General features: G+C 44.0%; 1 protein-coding gene across 1 annotated transcript in view; it reads right to left on the bottom strand.

Annotated features, from left to right (window-relative positions):
- The window catches only part of BAZ2B (bromodomain adjacent to zinc finger domain 2B), a 3,835,724-nt gene that overhangs the window by 1,833,701 nt on the left and 1,983,249 nt on the right, over positions 1 to 18,774 (bottom strand). The window contains exons 14-15 of the mRNA XM_044074749.1: positions 14,255 to 14,363; positions 14,072 to 14,173 (exon numbers count right to left, since the gene is read on the bottom strand). Coding sequence (XP_043930684.1) covers positions 14,072 to 14,173; positions 14,255 to 14,363 — 211 coding nt within the window. The remainder of the gene's footprint in view (positions 1 to 14,071; positions 14,174 to 14,254; positions 14,364 to 18,774) is intronic.

Here is an 18,774-nt window from a genome sequence, read left to right as displayed (position 1 = left end):
ACTGCTAACACTTTGGTGAACACCCGGGGGGCTGTGGTGAGGCCAAAGGGAAGGACCCTGAACTGGTAGTGACTGGCTCCCAGCCGGAAGCGAAGGAACCTCCTGGATCGTTTGTCCATTAAGATGTGGTAATACGCATCCTTGAGGTCTATAGAGCACATCCAATCGTTCTCCCTCAGAAGGGGGAGGATAGATTGAAGAGTGACCGTTCGGAATTTTTCCTTGGTTACTGACAGATTCAAGCGGGAAAGGTCTAGGATGGGTCTCAGATCCCCCGTCTTTTTTGGCACCAAAAAGAACCTGGAGTAGAACCCTAATCCGAGCTGGTCTTGGGGGACGGGCTGGATGGCTCTTTTTCTTAGCAGCTGCTGTATTTCTGCGGCTGCGGCCTCCCTGTGATCGGGTGGTACATCGGGGAGGTTCTTGGATTGGGGGACAAGGAGAATTAGTATCTTGTACCCTCTGGATATGATGCGAAGCACCCAGCGGTCTGTTGTGATGGACTCCCATGCCGCTAGATGCTTCGAAAAACGCCCCCCGACTGCCTCCAGAGTGGAGCAGCCGGGCAACCCCTACGGATTGCTGCGCGGGCCGTTCAGAGAAAGGTTCTGTGGACCCGAAGTTTCTCGGAACCCCTCTCCCCCTAGGGCGATGTCCTCCCGGTCCACCTCTGCCACGGTAGGACTGGTTGTCTGGAGCTGGTTGGGAATGTTGTGATTTTCGGAACCACATCTTCTTCTGACCCTTTTGGTTCCTTGAAAAGAACTGCTGGGGAGCAGAGAAGCGGACTCCGACGCCAGACAACGTCTTCCCGTCCTTCTCGCTCAGGACAAGCATTTCGCGAACTGTTTTGCCAAAAAGGGCAAAACCATCAAAGGGGGCGTTCGCGAAGGACGCTTTAAAGGGCTCCGTAAAGTCGCAATGACGGAGCCAGGCCTGAAGTCTCATGACTAGGCCTGCTCCACTGGCCCTAGCGGCTCCCTCTGTGGCGTGGGACAATAGCCGCATAGAGGTGTTAGAAATAGATCTTAGAGTGGCCATTCGGGTGGAGTATAAATGTTTATCCTCCTCCGACATGGACTCCGGGGGGGATGCAGCGTATTCTTTGATAAGATCCCGCTGCATCCTGATGACATGTGCCATATAGTTCAGAGACCTTACAGAGAAGGTCGCTGAACTAAAGACTTGCTTCCCTAAGCGATCCATCAAATGAGACTCTTTGCTCGGTGGATGGACTGAGGGACTCTCCTGAGCTAATTCCCTCTTTGTGGCTGCCGCCGTCAACATGGCATCTACAGGGGGGCCCTTACTCCAATGAGACCGGTCAGAGGGGGGGATAAGAATCCTATCCGGCCGTTTGGGTATTGGCTCCACGGTGTCCGGATCCTTCCATGCCCTGGTGGTAATAAGGTCCACCAGGGGATCGGCTGGAGGGGACACCCAGGAGGTAGACGGGCCTGCCTCGAATGCCTCCAGAAACACGGACTCATCAGATGAAGACTTGGGGGCAGACCACCCACCTCTGATTCTTAGCATCTCCATGATGTCTCCAAAGGAGACATCCTCAGGGGGTGATCTTGGGGAGCCTTCCCTTCCTCCAAGTCCGTGTCTTGGTTAAGGACTCAGGGAGTCCACGTGCCTCCTTTTGCACTTATGCTTGCGGGGAGCTTCCTCGGGGGGACTGTCCGAGGAGCCCTCGCCAGCAACATCTTGTTCCAATGGAACTATCTGTGACATCGAAGCAGGCTGTCCCTTTGGCCGGGTGATGGAAGCCTGGCCCAGCAGAGAGGGAGTGCAGGGAGGAGTCGATGCAAGGGCCGGGGGTCCGGATGCTCTCAACAGAGCCCTCTCCACAACATCGAATGCCGAGGGAGAGCCACTCTCCAATGGATCCGAAAGTCGGCTCCCACTCGGATCCGATGAAGGGATCGGAGCCGGCACCGAGACCGTCGGATCCGAGGGAACAGTGTGCTCCGACCTGGACGGAGCTGAAGGCACACTGAATCCCCCGGATCTGAAGCTCGGACCACGGCTCCGAGAGGTCGGATCCGACAGACTCGAGGGTAGGGTCGGATCCGAAGTACACAGTACAGTCGGCGCCGACCCACCCCCGGCTCCAAGGCTGCTCGGCTCCGAGCGCTCTGAACCCGGGTAGCGGGTCGGAGAAGGAGCAATTGGGTGGAAAAAAGGTGTCGAGCCCCCCCCCTGAGGGGGGGGGGGGAGGCAAGAGCACTCCCATCTGCAGCTGGGCCTGGATGAACCTTCGCATCATCCGGTCCAAGTCTGCATCAGATAAACTAAATGTGGATCTCAAAGAGGCCACCGAGGCAGGCCTGGAGTGCCGCCTCGATGACCTCGATGGAGATCGGGTCTCCTCCTCCTCGGGCCCCGGGGAGAAAGAAGGGGATCGGAGCCGAGGAGGAGGAGACCTAGAAGCAATGGAGGGAGAAGCCCGCTTAGCTGGCGGGGCCGAAACGGAGGTCTCGGCCTGCCGCTTTTGGTGCTTCTCCCTCCGTTTCTCCCTCCTGGCCTCCCTGTCCTCCGACACTTTAGAGGGAGTTTGAGTCCCAGTCAGAGGCAGGGGGGCAGGAGTGGCAACCATCACAGGCTGTGATGGAGCCACAGGAGTTGTAGAGGAAGCGGAGGCCGAATCCGGGGGTAGAAGTCCCGCCAGGACCAGCTTCGACCTCCGCTCTTTCAGTGCCCTGGGGTTGAACGCTGCACAGATAGTACAGCCCGAGGTGAGGTGTTCAATCCCAAGGCACCGAACACACAGAGTGTGGCCATCAGCCGGGGAGAGCTTATGGCCACACTCGGTACATTTCGAAAATATGGCTTTTGGGGCCTCAGCCATTCCCTTTTTTTTTTTTTTTTAAAATAAAGAAAAACAAACTACACACACACACACAGGCCCCAAAAGCACACCACAAACACTCACACACTAGCGAACCAGCGAAGGGAGGGTATTAAATAAACAAAAAATAGGGAACCTAACTCAGACACACTTAATAAAAGTTAATTTAAACAAAAAAAGGAGTTTTCTGAAGAAAAAAGTTTAAGTTTTAGTCACTTATCTGGAGCTCAAGAAAAAGGATCCTGCCATCACAAGCACGGCAAACTAGATCTGAGGTCATGGAGGGTTAGCAGGGGATTATGGGTGAAGGGAGGGGCTAGGAGCTCGGATCCATTAGCTTGAAACAAGTTGCCGGCTCGGATCCGACATCGGATCCGTAACCCACAGGTTGCAGACAAATGAACATTCCTACTTCAGATCAATAATTTTCTTAGTGACAGTCATTTGCTTCGCCAACACAACTGACAAGAATATTCTGTACGGAATTTTTAAAATCTGCCAACTTGTCAGAATTCCAAAAACATGTTACCAGTTACTTCTCTTTTCCATCACACCTCTAGTGTACTATCTACCTGAGAAAAAAAAAATCTCATGAGTCTTGCTTGGGGTGTGAAAATAACTATACCAACACATACCTACTCAGTTTAGGTCTTTTCTTTTACAGAAATAAATATAAGCAGGTTTCTGGTATTAATTCTTTTTTGTGATCCCTTATATGTCTGCCAGCTATCTACCCCCTCACAATCAATATGGTCCATTCAGTCCTCTAAGAGCGACAGCTTTCTTTAGCCCATTCATTAGAACTGGGCAAAAGGCAGTTGTGAGACCACAACCAAGATGTACAAGTGCTTTTCTTTATAGGTTTCATAGGTATGTACTAGGCTATCTGCCCGAGGGCATTTATAAGTCTAGCCAGAGTGTGTCGGCTTTCGCCGCCGCCCCATTGATTAATTAACTGAGCCTCTGTCACGCAGAGCCAATGAAGTGATCCAAGGGGTGTATTTTCTGTTACCCATCCACTTGTCAAGGTTTCTCTTGAAGAGTGGTATTGAGGGGCTCTGCCTAATGTAGTTAGGAATTTTGTTCCAAAGCATGGGGAGTCTCTGTGACAGGAATCTATCCCTCCAGCGTGTTCTATTTATTGTTGTGGCGTGGTTTAGCTCACTAGAGCGCATGGCTTGCAGTGACTTGGATTTCTTTAGGTGGAGCATGTCCATCAATTCTGAGTTGGACATGGCTTTGTAAGTCAGGCAGAGTTCACCTCTGAGTAAGCGATATGCCACTGAGTACAGACGGAATTTTTTCAGTTGGGCTGCATAGGACATATGTTTGAGGCCAGTAATCCTCTTGGTGGGGTACTTTTTTGGTCTTTCCAGCTATTGGAAGTGTCTTGTGAGGTACATCCCAAATGGGGCATTGTACTCTATGATGGGCCTGATGAGTGACGAGTACAGGGGCACTATAACCTCTTTATTTTTAGATGTGAACCCTTTAGTAATTAGATGGGCCACATAGAAGGATGTCCTAACTACTTTGGCAATACGATTGTCAAAGGAGAGATTACTATCTACCTGGATCCCTAGATCTCTTATTACCTCTTCTTATTAAGGGGGCTGCCACCTATGTGATAATTCATGGGTGTTTTGTTTGTCCCAAACAGGATGACTATGCATTTTTTGGCATTTAGCTTGAGGCCATGACTTTGACATCAGGTGTCCGTCTCAGTAAGGCCTTTTTGGAGGATGTCCGTGTCAGCCGGAGAGTCAATTATGGCTCCCAGTTTGCAGTCATCGGCAAACTTGGTTAGCCATAGTCCTCTTGTGTTTGCCTGTACTTCTGAGAAGTATATGCCGAACAGTAGGGGTCCCAGGACCGAGCCTTGCGGGACACCACTTGTGACTAGTTTAGAGTTGGACCTGGAGCCTGCTATTCTTACAGTGTGAGTTCTGTCTGTAAGCCAGTTGGCAACCCATTTTGTGACGTAGGGGTTCATGTTCAGGCTGGTGAGTTTTTCTATAATACCCGAGTGAGGAATGGTGTTGAACACCTTGGTGAGGTCAAGGTAGGCTATGTGAACCACCTTTCCCTCGTCTATGGCCTTGATGACTGTCTCAAAGAAGTCAACCAGGTTTAGTAGGCATGATCTGCCCTTAACAAAGCCGAACTGGGTCAGGTCAAGTGTTTGGAGGTTCCCAATGTCTTTGTTCATGAGTTCCATGATTATGCGCTCCATAGCCTTGTAGACCAGGCTAGTCAAGCTTATAGGGCGATAGTTACCAGGGTCAGTTGTGACCCCTCCTTTGTGGAGTGGAGTAACCACTGCTGTGCCCCATTCTATGGGCACGCAGCCTGTGGAGAGGCGGAGGTTGAACAGCATGTTTAGGTGGGGGGTTAGTTCGTTCTGTAGTTTGTGCAAGACACATCCTGGGACACCATCTGGCCCCACTGACACTGTGTTTTTGGCTTTTGAAAGGGCTGTTTTCACCTGTGCATCTGTGATTTCTGGGACACTACACTTTTCTGGTATTGTTGTGGGCCCTTTTGGAGGTGAGAGGGGGGTGAAGTTTGCACTGAATCTATCTGCCAGGATGTTGGCAATATCAGTAGGTTCAGTATATTTTGTGCTATTTTTGCACTAGCTCAGAGCATATCTCCAAGTTGCCACTTAGATTCTTGACATAGCCAAAGAAGGCTTTGTGGTTATCTTTCAAATCCTTGGCTATTTTTCTTTCGAAGTTAGCCTTGGATGATTTTATGAGGGACCTTAATTTTTTACTGATACTGATCAGGGATGTCATTCCTTCTCGGGATTTGCTTTTTTTCTGAACTAGTTTCCTCCTTTTATTGTATAACAACCTGTTTATGGCAGGGGTCCACCAGACTGGTTTCCTCCTCTTAGGGGAGTGAGTCTTGGTTTTGCTAGGGGTGGCACGATCCATGCATCCTTGTAGGTGCTCATAGAGTGCATTTGTAAAGGATTCTGCATCTTGGGCAGCATTATCCTTTAGCGTGGGGGCTGTGAAACTTACCTCCTCTGTCTTAAGTAAGGTGAAGTTTGCTTTAGAAAAGTTTTTCACTGTGGTTTCCTTGGTTGGGGGTGGTGGTGGGGTGTGGACATCCAAAGTGATTAGTTTATGGTCTGATCTAACCAATGACAGGTTGACCTCCGGTGCGGAACACCTGTCGCCCATGTTGGTGATGACCGGGTTCAATATGTTTTCACCTCTGGTAGGGGAGTTTACCAGCTGATCCAGGGCGTTTGAGTTGACAAATTCCAGGAAGCGCTGAGCCTGGGAGTTTGTACTCAAGAAGTTTTCCCAGTTAATGGTAGGGTAATTGAAATCGGCCAATATCAGGGTGTTTGGTAGGACCTTCATGTTTTCCAGTGTCTCCAGAAAGGCAGAGTGGTGGTCCTGGGTCATGGTGAGTGATCTCTAGCAGGCCACAAGTTGCAATGCAGATTTGCCCAATGTTAGTTGCACATGGATGATCTCAGAGGTATAATGCTGCGCAACTAACCTGAATGTGTAGGTATCCTTGATGAATATGGATATACTCCCTCCTTTTGTGTTTCGGTCCATCTTCTGTGGCTGAAATGTGTGGTATGAGTTGAAGCCTGGTAGTGCTGGAGTGCTCTCTTGAGCCTTGAACCAGGTTTCAGTTACTGCACAGATGTCGACGTTCTCCATACATGAGGAGTGCTTCAAGCACGTGCATTTTGAGATTTAAACTTCTGGTGTTGAGTAGCATAACCTTCATTTTTTTATTTGTGCTGTTTATGGAGGTGGGTTTGACTTTTGAGCCTTGACTAAAAAAGGCACTATCGGGGCAGCAAGAGCCCTGGCCAGAATTCGAAAGCCTAGGGGTGACAGGTGCAAGCCGTCTCTTGCGAAGCAACGCGGCTTGTCAAGCATGTCGTCCCAGGCCGACAGACACTGGATCCCCTTTGAATGACACCAGAAGCTTAGCCAATTGTTGAAAATGATCATTTTTTCTTTATACCGAGGTATCATTCTTGGTGAAGGCAGGATGCTACTCAGGGTCAGGGTCATACCTGCCTGGGCTACATGATTAGAGAGCTCTTCCATGTCTCTTTTCATGTAGTCCAGGGAGGTACGTCTTAGGTCAGTCACACCAACATGAACAATGACAGAGTCATATTTGTACTTGTTCTGGAGTGACCTGAGTGCTTGTGTTATGTGGCGGATTCCGGCTCCCGACAGGCAGCTAACAGTAACCTACATTTTTTTTGTTAAACCCTAACCACACAGTTAACTGCCCTGCACCTGCCCACAGGGAAAGCGTACCATGTACTTCACAGTGTGACTACTCATGTGACTCAAAGTCAGGAACCCCCCCCCCCCTACAGACAGCATACCCTTATGACCCTGGTTGCTAGCAATCCATTCAACCTTGGTGGTGTGCCCAGGCTCTCCCCTCAAGACAAGCAAACTGACCCAAGTTAATCAGTCCAAAACTCCAGCTAGGTCACTCCAATTCTTGAGCTCCTACTCCTCAATCCTCTGTCATCTGCATCACGGTCAGGGCTCCCTTTCCATATACCAAGGAGCTGGGTATGGAAGAACTTCAAGGAAATGATCTAGACTGTTTTACAGGTGGGAAGGAACTAACAACTCTGCTGCCAAGCATGACCAGTAACATGGGTGCAGGATGTGTTAAAGGGGGGACGCATTGTCCCACAAATGTTGGGAGTGATTTTATTATGAAAAATGCACAATGAAGCAAAAAAGGTGGCAAAAGCCCACTGGCTTTTGCTACTTCAGACAGGATCATTGGTTCAGTTACAGCTAAATGAAATTAAGAAAACATGACAAACTAGGTGGGCACAAGAATGGATATACAGTAAAAGAGAAAATACCATATTTGTTCTCCTGGTATCAGAATGACTGTGAAAATAAAACTAACATAGAAATTACCAATGACACCTGCACAATAAAGTTGTGCACTTACCATAAAGACAAATCCTTTCATTCATGTCTATCTGATATGACATGTGGGTCCCAGACACTTGTCGGATCTGATTAGACAGCATCAGTACTCCACCCTCAAGCCCTTTTAAGAATTCTCCTTGCCACAATAGGCCACCTCCCTTAGTTACTTCAGGTCTAGTTTGATGCCCCAAGACCTAGGTAGGGACAACCTTGCCTGAAGAGTAGCTAAAATTATCTATAACCAAAGGGTTGTTCAGGTCTTACAAAACAGGGGAAACAGGAAGGAAGAAGGGCTGTTGTATAAGACTGACATGAATGAAAGGCTCTATCATTATGGTAAGTACATAACTTTCCTATTCATTCAGTTCATCTGATCCAACATATGGGTCAGAATCTCAAGCTACAATGCATCCTGGGTATCTTCTTGACAGGATATTCTTCAGGATAGAAGCACCAAAGGATGCTCTTGTCCTGGAGAAGCAGTCTAATTTATAATGTCTGATGAAGGTATACATGAACGATCACACAACAGCCTCACAAATACCTAATGAAGAGCCCTTACAGAAGGCAGCAAAAGTTGCAACTGCTTTAGCAGAATGAGCACTTGGCTTGGTAAGGAGAGTCTTGCTGAGAGTAGCATAAAAGGAAAAGCAGTCTGATAGCCTTCTTGAAAGTGAAACTTCAGAAACCTTCTTGCCCAGTTTGTTAGAAGCACAGGAGATAAACAGCTGTACATCTTTCCTGAAATGCTTAGTTTAGTGAAGGTAGAAGCACACTTGCCTATGTACGTCAAGGGTATGTAATATGTACAATTCCTTATTTGTATAACTTGAGAAGAAAACTGGCAAATGTATAAGCTGTGAAACATCTGTTTCAGAAGAAACCTTGCAAAGGAAGAATAGGTTTGTTCTCAGAGATACCCTGTCTTTATGAAATGCTAGACAAGGAGGAGTGGATAACAGTGCATGGGGTTCTGAAATCCTTTGGGCTGAAGTGATGGCTACCAGCAGGATCATCTTCCAAGAAAGTAAGTTTAGCTCAACAGAAAAAAAATGGTTCAAACTGGGGTCTAGTGAGAGCTTTCAAGACAAAATTCAGATCCCAAGGAGGGACCAGATCTCTTACTGGGGACCTAGTAAGAAGGGCCCCCTTGGGAAAAGCTTTACAGAGTTTGGGCGAAGCTAGCGAGTGTTCCTGAAAGCCAACATGGAAACTAGAAATTGTATTCAACTGTAGTTTAATTGTAGGAAAAAAGAGCCTGAATTGAAGAGGAAGGCAAGAAAATGTAGAATGGCTGAAAATGGTGAAGAGAATGAGTCAATGTTCTCTGGGCGAGCCCAGGATACAAATACCTTCCATTTACTGTGACAGATCCTACTGGTAAAATCTTTTTGAGAAGGTGTCAGTATTCCACACTGGGAGGAAGTTATCACTGACCATCACTAGAACTGGAGAAACCAAACAGTTAATTTCAAATTATGTAGGTCTGAGGAAGGCTTCTTGGGAGGGATGTGAAACCAAATCCTGAGCCAGATCTAAGGGCTAGGGTGGTTTCTTGAAAAGAGGCCTTAAAAGAGGACACCAAATCTGTATGGGCCAGAACTAGACTATGAGAAAGACTGTTGCCTTGCACTTCATTGTTTTCTACAAGAATCTAGGTATTAAAGGAAGGGGTGGTTAAGCATATAGGAACACAAGGGGCCACTGCTGAGACAAAGCTTCTTTTGGTGACTGTCCCAGAGTAGGAATCATGACAAAGTAGTTGCTGCATTTGGTACTGTATAGGGAGGCAAAATGATCATAGCATGGGTTGCCTCAGTGAATGAATATCTGTCTGGTTATCACTAGATTGAAAGACCACTCATGAAAGATGAGAAGATCTCTGCTGAACCTGACTGCAAGGCAACTGAGTACTTCTGGGATGTGTGTTGCTTCTGTAAAGCAGTGCGAAGCTCTCTCTCATTGTTAAACCCTCTCTGATTCTCAACACAAAGGGTAAAATTTGGTTCCTCCTTGCTTTCTGAAGTACCAAACTACTGCCATATTGTCCATTTGGAAAGATATCACACCCCAAGGAAAGCAGTCCTGATGTTTCTTCAACAGTACAAGGAATGCCCTCAACTCCAAAACATTTATGTTAATAATGGCCTTGTTATCTGTCCATAGACCTTGGACTATTCTCTCTTCATAAAGACACACCCCAAAAGGGAGTGCGTCCATAGTTACTATTACTTCTGGGGGGGGGGGGTACCAGTGTGTACTATTGGAGACTTTCTCCACCACTTCAGGTGCTTTCTGCATTAATCTGTTATGACAGTCTTGGACAGAGGCTGAATGTACCATGACAGCTGCACTTGAAGAAGCCACTGTAAATGCTTTATGTGGAAATGAGCAAATCGTGCCACTAAGACTAATGCTGCCATCAATTCTAACACTCTCAGAACCAAGGCTGCTGATGGAGAGGGGTTGTGAAGCAGGGACTGGACTGCTGACTGCAAGGTCTGTGTGGTGAAAGTCAGACTATCAATAGACTGGTATCCATATGTTACCCCTATAAAGATGATTTTCTAAGCTGGTTGAAGGTTGGACTTCTGCATGTTCACCGAATTCTCAGGTATTGGCAAAGTTTGAGAAGGTAGTCCCTGGTTTCCAAGACAAACTCTACAGTGGAGCAGCCAAAAGCCAGGTGCCTAGGTAAGGGGAAATTTTGTATCCTAAAAGTCAGGAATGAGCTGCTACAACAACACTCATGCATTTGAACACCCTGAGGGCTGTCGTGAGGCCAAATGGTAAGACAATGAACTGACAATGACCGACTCCTGCTCAGAAGCACAGGAATCTCCTTCACTCTTTCACCATTTAATGTGAAAGTATGCATTCTGCAAAAACAGTGAGCACATCCATTTGTTCACCAACAGACAGGCTACAATTGAATGCACAGTGACCATTCTAAATCTGGTCTTCCATACAAACTTGTTTAGGAGGCTGAAGTCCAGAATGGGCCTGAGGTCCTGAGTTTTCGTTGGAATCAAAAAGAACTGGGTGTAAAATCCTGACCCTCTCTGGTCTGGTGGGACCTCTTATATGGCTCTTTTGGCAAGAAGAGAAGGTCTCTCTTTTTCCATGGCTTTTGCCTGACTGGGTGGGAAGTCTGGAAGAGGGTTACTGGACAGGGGAGGGGTTATTAAAAATGCAATAGCTTCTGTATTGTATCCTTCTTACCCATTTGTCCTACCTAATGGCCTGCCATGCTGCTGGGTAGAGGGAGAGACAACCCCTGACTGTCACCAGAGTGGAGCAGTGAGGCAGACCTTCAGGGATTCTGCAGTCTCCAGTCTGAAAAGGGCCCTCAAAATCCCTTGTTTTATGGACCCCCTCTTGGCTTTTGAGCCTGCATCCACTAAAGGGGCCACCTCTGCCCCTGCATATGAAAAGGGTCAAAATGTTGATGCTTAGACTTTCTAAACTAGAGTGAATGAGGCCCTTTTTGGTTCCTGTTCTATGATGTCTGTGGAACTTCAAATTTCACTTTGATGGCAGAACGACTGTTACAACTTGCTTACACTTCCATATCTTCTCTTTCACTGATGGGCCAAACAGAGAAGACCCATTAAATAGTGCATTTTTGAATGGCACCTTGAAGTTGTCTGCAAAATCACATGGGTGCAACCACACATGGAGTCTCATGGCTATGCCAGTCCTGGCTGCCCTGGCTGCTCCATCTGTCATGTCATACATTAAGCATATGAAGAGTTTGTGATACTAGCCATGGTAGTCAAGGTAGCTTCCAGTTACATTCTGGATTCTGTTGGAAGTGGAGTTTTTAGAGTAGACAGGGCCTGTTAGGACAGATCTCTCTGAAACCTATGAACGTGTGCAATTTAGTTAACGGCTCTTGACACAGAAGTATCGTAAGAGTAAGCCCACTTCCCTAGTCTATCCACTGCCTTAGACTCCTTATTGGGGGATGGAAATAAGTTAAGTCTTCAGTAAGTACTCTTTTGGTGGCTGCCATCCCAATGATGGAGTCAGCAGCAGGATATTTAGCCCCACTGCCACTTGTCCTTAGGCACAGAAGAATCTTGTTGGTTTTGTGCAGGACTGCTTCACAAGGTGTTGGGTTTCTGCCAAGACCACATAACCACTAAGTCAACCAAATTATTGGCTGGAGGGACCATCCAGGACAAAGACAATGCTGACCTGTAAGCCTCAAACAACAGGAGAGTCAATGGGCCAAGCTGTCCCTCTGTTCAAAACTATTAGCTTTAATAACACATCGATATCTGGAAAGGACTATGGGGAGCTTTCTCAATCCTTTCAGTAGGTATCTAAGGTGGGGAACTTAGACATGGTGTCTAAGTGCTTCCTCTTGCATCTCCTTTTCCTGTATATGTCAGGAGAGGTGTCACCTAACTCCTCAGTGAACTGAAGTTGCTTTTGAGCAGATGGTGTTAAGCTTATGGGATAACTCTGACCAAGGGACATCCAATAAAAAGACGACAAGACAGATAAGGAATCATGGAATGGAACTGCTTCTGTTGGAGCCTGTGGATCCACTCTCTTAGGAGAGGCTATTATCCAAGGTCTCCAAGGCTGATGACTCTGACACCATCAATGAAGCTGAACCTAAAAGTGCCTTGACAAAGGAGCTGAAGTAACCATCCCAAGTCCTTGGCTCAGAGACTGCATCGGCTTAGATCATACCAGGATTGACAAAGTCAGATCCAAGACTGCAGAGACAATGTTAAGGGTAGGTAACACACCCAGGTCACAGGATTTGGTGGAACAGTTCCAAAGCAACCAGACCTAAAAGTTAGACCGACAAAGGAACTAGATTCTGGGGCATCTGGGCAGATCTGATCACCTTCACTGATGAAGGAGATGGAATGACTCCCATGTCTATCTGTGTCTTGAAAACCTTCTGCACCAGTCCATACTGGCCTCTGAAGAACTCTTGTAATACCAAGGACCAGATGGATAGCACAGAGGATGGTCTAAGATGGTAGATGCTGATCCAACTTTTTTAAGGCCGACACCTTCCTTGGGGAGTCATGCATCATGACAGGATCCAATGGCTCTGGATCTGGGGTTGGGGAAAATTTATCAGAGTGCAGGCTCTGTGCTCTTCAAACCTTTGGACCTTCGGGGTTGAGGTTAGAGTTGAGGACTGTGTGTGTCTCTGCACTGGATCTGAATCCTTGTGTCTGGAAGGCTTATCAGAGCAATAGACACCTCAGGCTCTGGGTGACAGGATGCCTTTCAAAATGTTTTGTTCTTTTAATCAAACAAAGGCCTAAGCCCAAAACCTGCACATTTCACAATTCACCAATAAATGAGGCACGCTCAAGCAGACCACACATAGATCATGCGGGTCTTGTGGCAGTGAATTGTACACATACATAGTGCACTTTTTAACGCTAGATTGCTTTTCCATAGTAGCAGAAAAAAAATCTTATCAAAATCAAAGAAAATTACACACTATGACTACGCACATTAACGGTTAAATACAACTATTATCCATTAACTAATTCTAATTAAAAATATTGACTAGACAATTAAATCTAACTAACAATCTTAAACTTTTAAACTACTGAATTACTATCCTAAACACACCAGAATAATAGAGAGATCATTTAACGGCAGCTGGAGGAGAGCTGCGAGATAGGGGCTTATACTGAGAACAACATGAGAAAAAGTTAGAAATCTAGCAAGAGAAAAAAGTTCATAAGCAATAACCCCATTGGGCACATTAAAACAGTTAAAATATGTGAAAAACAGCTAAACATATGTCAAATTTAAAGTAATCTAAGGTAGAGCACTTAGAAGAAGTGCCTACTTGCTAAGGCAGCAAACGAGATCTGAGGTAACTAAGTGAAGTGGAGCATTGTGGTTAGGAAAATTCTTAAAGGGGCTTGAGGCTGGGGGGCACTGATGCTGGTGGATTGGATTCAGATCACATGGACTGAATGAATAGGATCAAAGGATTAAGTTCTAATTTGAAACTACTGAAAAAAGGAACGTGAGTAAAAGGTTTTACCACCCGATTCTACAGCCCAAGGGCAGACAATCCACACTGTTCAGTACTTATTTACATCTGAAGTCAGATATTCACCTCTGACTTAAGATGAATACCTATGCAAAGAGATTAATTAATTTAATCAATTAAACATGTTACAGTTCAATAACATATACACTGAAAAATCAGATCAGACAATTGGGCAAAATGCATTTTTTTCTCTTGAAAAGGAAATAAATCAATCAGTACCTGTGGTCCATCTCTGGCTTCATAGAAGTCACCAACTCTTATTTTTGCACTGAAGCTGAAATTGTCTCGTGTAATGTCAGTTATCCCATTCCTACTGAGGTACTGAAAAAATACACAAAATTTTAATCTCAAGTACAGTAAAAAATTAAACTTAACAGTGCTAGGTTTGTAAAACACATTCACCTTCATTACTTCTGGGTATTGCCTTAATTTTTTCCCACAAGGAGCAAAGTATATGACTTCTCCCTGAAAACGTCCACCAAAACTTCTGATTCGTGTCTCCCTTTGCCATCTGTAAAACAAAAAATATTTATTTTGTTTATTAACATTTGTTTACTTGGATTGCCTAATTAAGGCTCCTTTTCAGCAAATGCCAAGGGAGAAAAACTCACAAAATGCATGCATTAAGTTTACAAAAGGTTGCAGTAAAAGAAAGGGAGAGAAAGAGGAGAACACATTTTATAACCAATATATAAATGGCTAGAAGGCGAAAACACATTACAGAGATGAGTTGGTAGTCATAACTATTAAACCAAAAGAAAAATGAAACAAGATGTGTTGAACATTAACAGCAACTAAGCAGAGGTCCTACAGTACAGAAATATCCTTATTTGCATTGTATAGTACATGTTTACATATATGGCTGAAAATCTTAAATATTCAACAAAACAAAGGAGAGAGTAAAGACATGCATGAGCAATCAACAGCAAATTAAGTGGAACTACTATGGTACATGGAACATTATTTACATACAAGCCTAAACCTATAAGCCAATGTAATGTATATCGATAAATGATTTGGCTGCTATAGGTGAGGTTTAAGAGACATGCTAGTAGAACAGCAGGAAGTAGATGCAGGGCTATTGAGATGTAAGCCAAGAGAAGACTGTAAAGTGTAGTAGAATGACAGTAACAAGACACATGGATATTTGAGATGGAAGAAGAGCACTGTCAAGTAAGTTGAATGAGGTGCGTGAGAGAAGGTTCAACGTTGGGGAGTCATGGGAGGCTGACTGTAGACGGTTTGTAGATATAAGTAGCAGCTACAAGAGGGCAGGTAAAGAATGTCAATAAGAATTTATTGTGAATGGGTGGATATGTATGGCATTTAGAGGATGAGGTTAAGTGGGTATTAAGGAACTAAGGTATTACCCAGGTGAATAGCATGGACACGACCATGTTTCCATTAGATGCTGTTTAAAGGTTATGGGTTTTATGGTGAGTGGGATGGAGAGTCAGATTTTGGATACAAGGAAGGACTAGAGGGAGTCATTTGCAGAGTTATCAGGTCTTGTGATTAGTAATGGGTGTTTGTCTGTGAAGCAAAGGCTCTACTGGTACAGTACTGATGAATTATATTGTTGCTGCTAAGGCATTTATCTGATTAGTAGATAAGGCTGTGTGTCACGACTAATTGACAGAAGGCTTGAGTATGTTGTACTTCAATCCACTGGACCTGTTTTTCGAGACCTAAGCAATACTGTGTTCTGTATGGAGTACCAACAGCGTTCCACAAGGAGGTGGCTTGCAGACTAATAAACATGGGAGCACCATACAGCAGGATTGCGAGTAGGTAAGTTGTGGTAATGGGTTTCCAAGTGTCATCTGTACGGTAAGAATTTATCCTATAGAACGGCACCACATTTTTTTGAACACCCTTATTAAATTATTACGCAAGACATTGGCACATACATTAACAAAAAAGAAAACAAAAGACATTAATATTTATTAACATTTTTCATTGACATACATGTTTTCTCTCTTTATAACTGTCACACATTCCAACATTACATAAATTGCTTAATTCCTGCGTTCCCTTAAACCTCACTTCTCCTGAGCATTATTCTGCACATTTGCTCCCAAAAATTCCATTAATTTCTATGTACTTTGCTCCTTCCCTTTTCATCCCACTTTCAGTTCTCTTACAGTTATAAATACTTCAAATACAGTTGGTTTAGAATTTGACATTTCTGACAGAGTACTCTATAGGGAATTTTTAAACTGTGCCAATTCATTAAACTCCCAAAACAATGCATATTCTCAATTACCAGTCTCTCCCATTACACCTCCAACATTTACTATCTAACCCAAGAATAATTCTCTGTCTGCTTAGGATATAAAATACATACGCAACCACTTCAAATTAAAAATCCAAAACCTTATGGATTTTGTTGCATACTTTGGAGCTGTACAGATGTCTTTCCATTGTTCCTTTGTAAATTGCCCATCTAGTCTCTATTCCAATCTCTACTAACCTCCTATGACTGACTGTCATGCAGTATTTTGTACACATTACTAATCCCTCTTTTAACAGCAGCTACTGTTCTAGACTACTAACAATTAAACCAGTGCTAGTGTTTCACTTAAAAGTCCCCTATCACTTTCTCTTTGCCTATACTCTCATATCAATCCCTGGCAGGGAAAACAGTCTGTAGCCTGCAATACAAACATCTTCTCAGCCTCATCTCACTATCGTTCCCTATGATGTTATATGATCCCAATACATTGGTTCCCCTGCCAATCTTCTGTAGTAAATTCCAGCATTTGTTTGTCTATTTTCTACATAACTACTTGCAGTCATCCCTACTGACATCTATTTTCTTCATTTTGTGCTGCCTTAGTCCTTAGAACACTTTCCGAAACTTTATGAATGTAGTATCCTGTAAGGTTGCTGTTACTCTCAAGGATCTACATCCAAAATCCTACTCTCCTTATTTCTTGAACTTCCCCAATTTAATTATCACTCCTTTCCAGTTTGATGTACATCCTTCTGCTTGTGTTATGTATGAGCTTTAACTGCACAGTTTTTAAGAATCCATTCAACTCAGGTAATCCTAAACCACATTGTTCTAGGAGGAGGGAATCAACTTATGCCACTTAACTCTTGCTTTTTCCCCTTCCAGATAAATCCCTTAAACTCTTTATTAATTATTGTTCATAATTTATCTTCTGATTGATAAAAAGTCTGACCTGTATATAAAACTAAAGGGACTAAAAATATTTTTACTGCTTATATCTTATAGGCTCATATGTGTACACTACTTCTAACAACTAGTGCAGCCTTTACAAGGCTATCCATAAAACCCAAATGTATTTCACAATTTACTGTGCCTTAGAGGTTATTTTAAGGGGTGTATGTTAGTTAGGGCATGACATAACGACTAACTCTGTCCATCAGAGAGGTAAGGTCAGGCCAAGGGAGAATTTCCTATTTCCCATCCACTGGAGGGTGTGTGTGTGTGTGTGTGTGTGTGTGTGTGTGTTAGCAATGAGTAAGCTTCCCTGGGTGGTCAACTTCTCAAAAGGTACTGTTATGCATTTCTTGGCAATGAGATTTAATCAGCGCCTTTATAACCAGTCATATGTCTGTGTTAAACCTTCTTGTAAGATGTTAGAATCTTGAGAGGTTTCTATGACTGCTCCTAGCTTGCAATCATCTGAAAACCTGGTAAGCCAGAGGCCTTCAACATCTGCCTTGACTTCCAAAAATAAATGCCAAAGAGAAGTGGACCTCGCCACTGGTGAATGGCCTGTTTCTGGAGGTGTTCTCTCCAACCTTAACTTCCTGGGTCATGTCTATGAGCCAGCTGGCCATTCAGCGAGTTACACAGGGGTTTATGCCTAATTCTGTGTTTACAATGCCCGAGTAGGGTATTCTATCAAATGCCTTATTTAGGTCAAGGTAGGCAGTATGCACTGTTTTGCCCTCATCTACTAACTTTGTGACCTTCTCAAGGAAGTCCACTAGGTTCAGTAGGCATGAACTGCATTTGATGAAACCAAACTGGGTTAGGTCCAGTGTCTGAAGGTTTCCTATGTCACTGTTAATCATTTCCATGACTTTGCACATCAGACTAATGGCAACAAAAACGTCCTACTACCAAACTAAACGAAGAAAGAAAAACGAGCAGGCAACGGGTCCTTCGACACTTTATTGAAAGTTAGCGCTTTCACTGAAACAAGTGAATCAGCTTCTTCAGACTGAGTAAAAAACTCAGTCTCCCAGTTTAAAAACTCACACTAAACCCTAAGCCAATAAACAACTAACCTACAAACATGATGGAACCATTCTGCTTTCAAGTTAAAGCGATATTGCCAACATTTGTTAAATGGGTTGGTTTATATAAAATACCAAAACCACATTAAATAAAGGAATAAATAAACCTTAAAAACTTACTCCATATGTTCACTGCTGCCCAAACCCTTCCAAAAACCACAAATCTAAAATAGTAAATCTTATTAGTTTTTAAATACGATAAAATAAATGTTGCTACCCATATTATAATAAAGCATATAAAATATGCGTATAAAAACACTAAGCCATGCACCATAAATACTTTAAAGCTACCTAAACATATGCTGTTAAACTCTAAAATAACCTTAGTGAAAAACAATGATCACTTGTGTTATTCTAAAATTACATATTGTTATATTTTCTCTAGCACTTATCACATATTACATATACTAGAATCAAAACCAGAAAAATTTGAATTAGTACCATGTTAATTAACAACTTCATAACCTCTAAAGTAATTTTATATAAACAAAACTTTATTAAATAAAGTATTAGGTTAAATGCCCATTCCTACCTAAAAAGGACCTTCAATTTCAATAAACTTTTAATGGATAAAGCCTCATTTAACCCCGGAAAAATATACGCTGCTGTTCGAATCTGCCATTCCAACTCTACCTCCTCCAATTTAA

The sequence above is a fragment of the Protopterus annectens genome, chromosome 6.part0, assembly GCF_019279795.1.
Source record: "Protopterus annectens isolate FY-2018-M chromosome 6.part0, PAN1.0, whole genome shotgun sequence".
NCBI classification, from domain to species: Eukaryota; Metazoa; Chordata; order Ceratodontiformes; family Protopteridae; genus Protopterus; species Protopterus annectens.
The sequence above is the reverse complement of the archived record's forward strand: the minus strand, read 5'-3'. Positions and strand labels throughout refer to the sequence as shown.